General features: G+C 43.6%; 1 protein-coding gene across 1 annotated transcript in view; it reads left to right on the top strand.

The window, feature by feature from the left end:
* The window catches only part of si:ch211-269e2.1 (cohesin subunit SA-2), a 51,096-nt gene that overhangs the window by 46,657 nt on the left and 2,123 nt on the right, over positions 1–2,316 (top strand). The window contains exons 27-31 of the mRNA XM_014027810.1: positions 106–207; positions 293–444; positions 1,635–1,763; positions 1,841–2,031; positions 2,111–2,183. Coding sequence (XP_013883264.1) covers positions 106–207; positions 293–444; positions 1,635–1,763; positions 1,841–2,031; positions 2,111–2,183 — 647 coding nt within the window. The remainder of the gene's footprint in view (positions 1–105; positions 208–292; positions 445–1,634; positions 1,764–1,840; positions 2,032–2,110; positions 2,184–2,316) is intronic.

Genomic DNA, 2,316 nt, shown 5'->3' with positions numbered 1-2,316 from the left:
TATAGTATAGATTCTGAAACAATATTTACAAAATTTAAAGTCATTTAATCAGGTACTTCTGACATGCTGATAAAAGCTTCTGTATAATGTACAAACTGCTCCCAGTACTACAGTGAGTTCGGGGACATCATGAAGGAGACGATGTGCAGGACCAGGCAGATCAATAAGAGTGAGAGCGCTCGGACTCTGGTGCTGTGTTTGCAGCAGGTAAACTCCACCCAGACTGGACCGTTGGGCCRGACGCTGAGCGGGCTGCAGACCGTGCTCACGGTGGTTGTATTTTCCTCCTCAGCTGTTTGTGAGYCTCAGGCGGGAGCAGGAGAGCGGCAGCAGGGCTCCCTCAGGCGTCCAGACTTTCACCAGCATTAAGGAGCTGGCCAGGCGCTTCGCCCTCACCTTCGGAGATTTGATCAAGTTCCGCGAGTGTGTCGTCATGATTCACAGGTCAACAAGCACCCTTATATGGTTATTACCAGCGGTGGGCACCAGCCCGCTAAAGCGCAAATCCGCTGTTTGCAGACCTAAATATTTCATTTGCTCTTTAGCGGTCTTACTAATTTTTATAATTCATAAGCAGATTTGTGCTTTCTAAAATTAAAATGCAGTACCACTAATAACTAATTATCTACCAATCATCATTATCTTGAACAGCAGAAGATATGACTGTCAATGAATCACAACACATGATCTATCCAACAGCACCCCTCCCAGATAAACACACTTATTCAGTTCAATTCAAAAATTCTTTATTGATCCCAGAGGAAAATTAGGTTGAGACTGAGAATTGATATTGTGAAGGTATCCATCCTTGCTGACTGTTGCTTTAGGTCACGGTTCTGATTTCCCACAATGCTTTGTGTCTGCTTACGTAGCAGGAAGGCAATAGCAAAAACAATTAACGTTTGTAATCCATACAAAAATTTGTATGTGTTGATTTATTTTACTTTACATTCGGAGCTCCTTTAAAAAAGAAAGTTTAAATGCTGGAGCTCAATACTTGACGTAATTGGTCGAAGCAACGGGGTTAGAGACGCAGAAATGATTTAAAGATGCTGATTAAGACTGACATCTAGTGGTCAACTGGAGCAACTACATGGAAAACTTTAAAATCCAAGCTCTTATTATGAAGTGAAGATAGTTTCCTGTGCTCAATGCTTTCGTTTCCCGTCACAAATCAAATCTGTCATGTACCCAGAATGCATCGCTTCAGTTTTCCAATAAACAGTTTTAAAATTACTTTATTGATGCTTCTTTAATGAAAAATTTACAACAAACAAAAGAAAAAGACAAAGAAGCAGCCGAGCTAGCAATCCTCAACAACTTTTTAATTTTTACACCAGGAGCCAAAGTTCTGTTTCAGGAAGTCACATCCCCAGCAATCAGCGGTTGTAGGATTAAGTTGTAAAAGAGTTCATACACCTCTAGTTGGCAGAACTTGCGCTTTAAAATTAGCTTCCGCTAGTTTTTCTATGACATAAGCGCTTTTGAAGTTGTGGACCTAAATATTTTCATAAGCGCTTTAGAAATTGCGGAGCTAATTTTTGGATTAGCGCTGCCCACCACTGGTAATTATTAATTTGCACTCCGGCTGATATATTTTATTTTAAAGAATGTTTTTGTAATGAAATATTTAGGAACGGCATAGAGTTTGTATTCCAAGACTTCATTCAGGCCCCAGATGCAGCTACACCGCCGTACCTCTCCTACCTGACCATCCTCAGCGAGTTCTCCAGCAAACTGCTCAAACCAGACAAGAAGACGGTGTAAGTGCTGCCGAGCTGACACGGCATGTTACACAAATATGAACTTGGTCACTGGTGAAAGCTCTGTGTCTGTGCAGGTTCTCTTACCTCCAGAAGCACACTGCGGAGCACCTCGTGGACCTCAGGGAGGAGCGCTGGCAGCCGCTGATCTACTATCGGGCGTCTTTACTGGCTGTGGCTGAAATGGAGGACGCCGTGTCCTACGTGAGCTCTGACAAGAGGGCCTGTCTGCACAGTCGCTCTCCCTTCTCCAAACAGAAACTGGAAGGTTTGTGAGTGCGTGACTCTGACACAGAAAGCATCGTTTGCTTCACCTCCATCAGGGGTTTGTGTTTGTGTTTCTTTAGGAAGCAAGTCTCCCTGTCAGCTCCGTCCTGCTGACAAAGTTAGTAAAACCCTCAAACTGAGCGCCAGTCCAAGGTGAGTGCTTTTTAAACCCGTGTTGTGTACACCAGAGATTCTTAACTGAGCGCCACCTTCAGGGCCTCAAAAGAACAACAGTTTTTAACTTTGGGCCGCAGAGGGCCGTGGGACCGCATTGATTTTGAATAAG

The sequence above is a fragment of the Austrofundulus limnaeus genome, unplaced genomic scaffold, assembly GCF_001266775.1.
Source record: "Austrofundulus limnaeus strain Quisiro unplaced genomic scaffold, Austrofundulus_limnaeus-1.0 Scaffold686, whole genome shotgun sequence".
NCBI lineage: Eukaryota > Metazoa > Chordata > Actinopteri > Cyprinodontiformes > Rivulidae > Austrofundulus > Austrofundulus limnaeus.
Note: the sequence above shows the minus strand (reverse complement) of the source record. Positions and strands in the feature narration are given on the sequence as shown.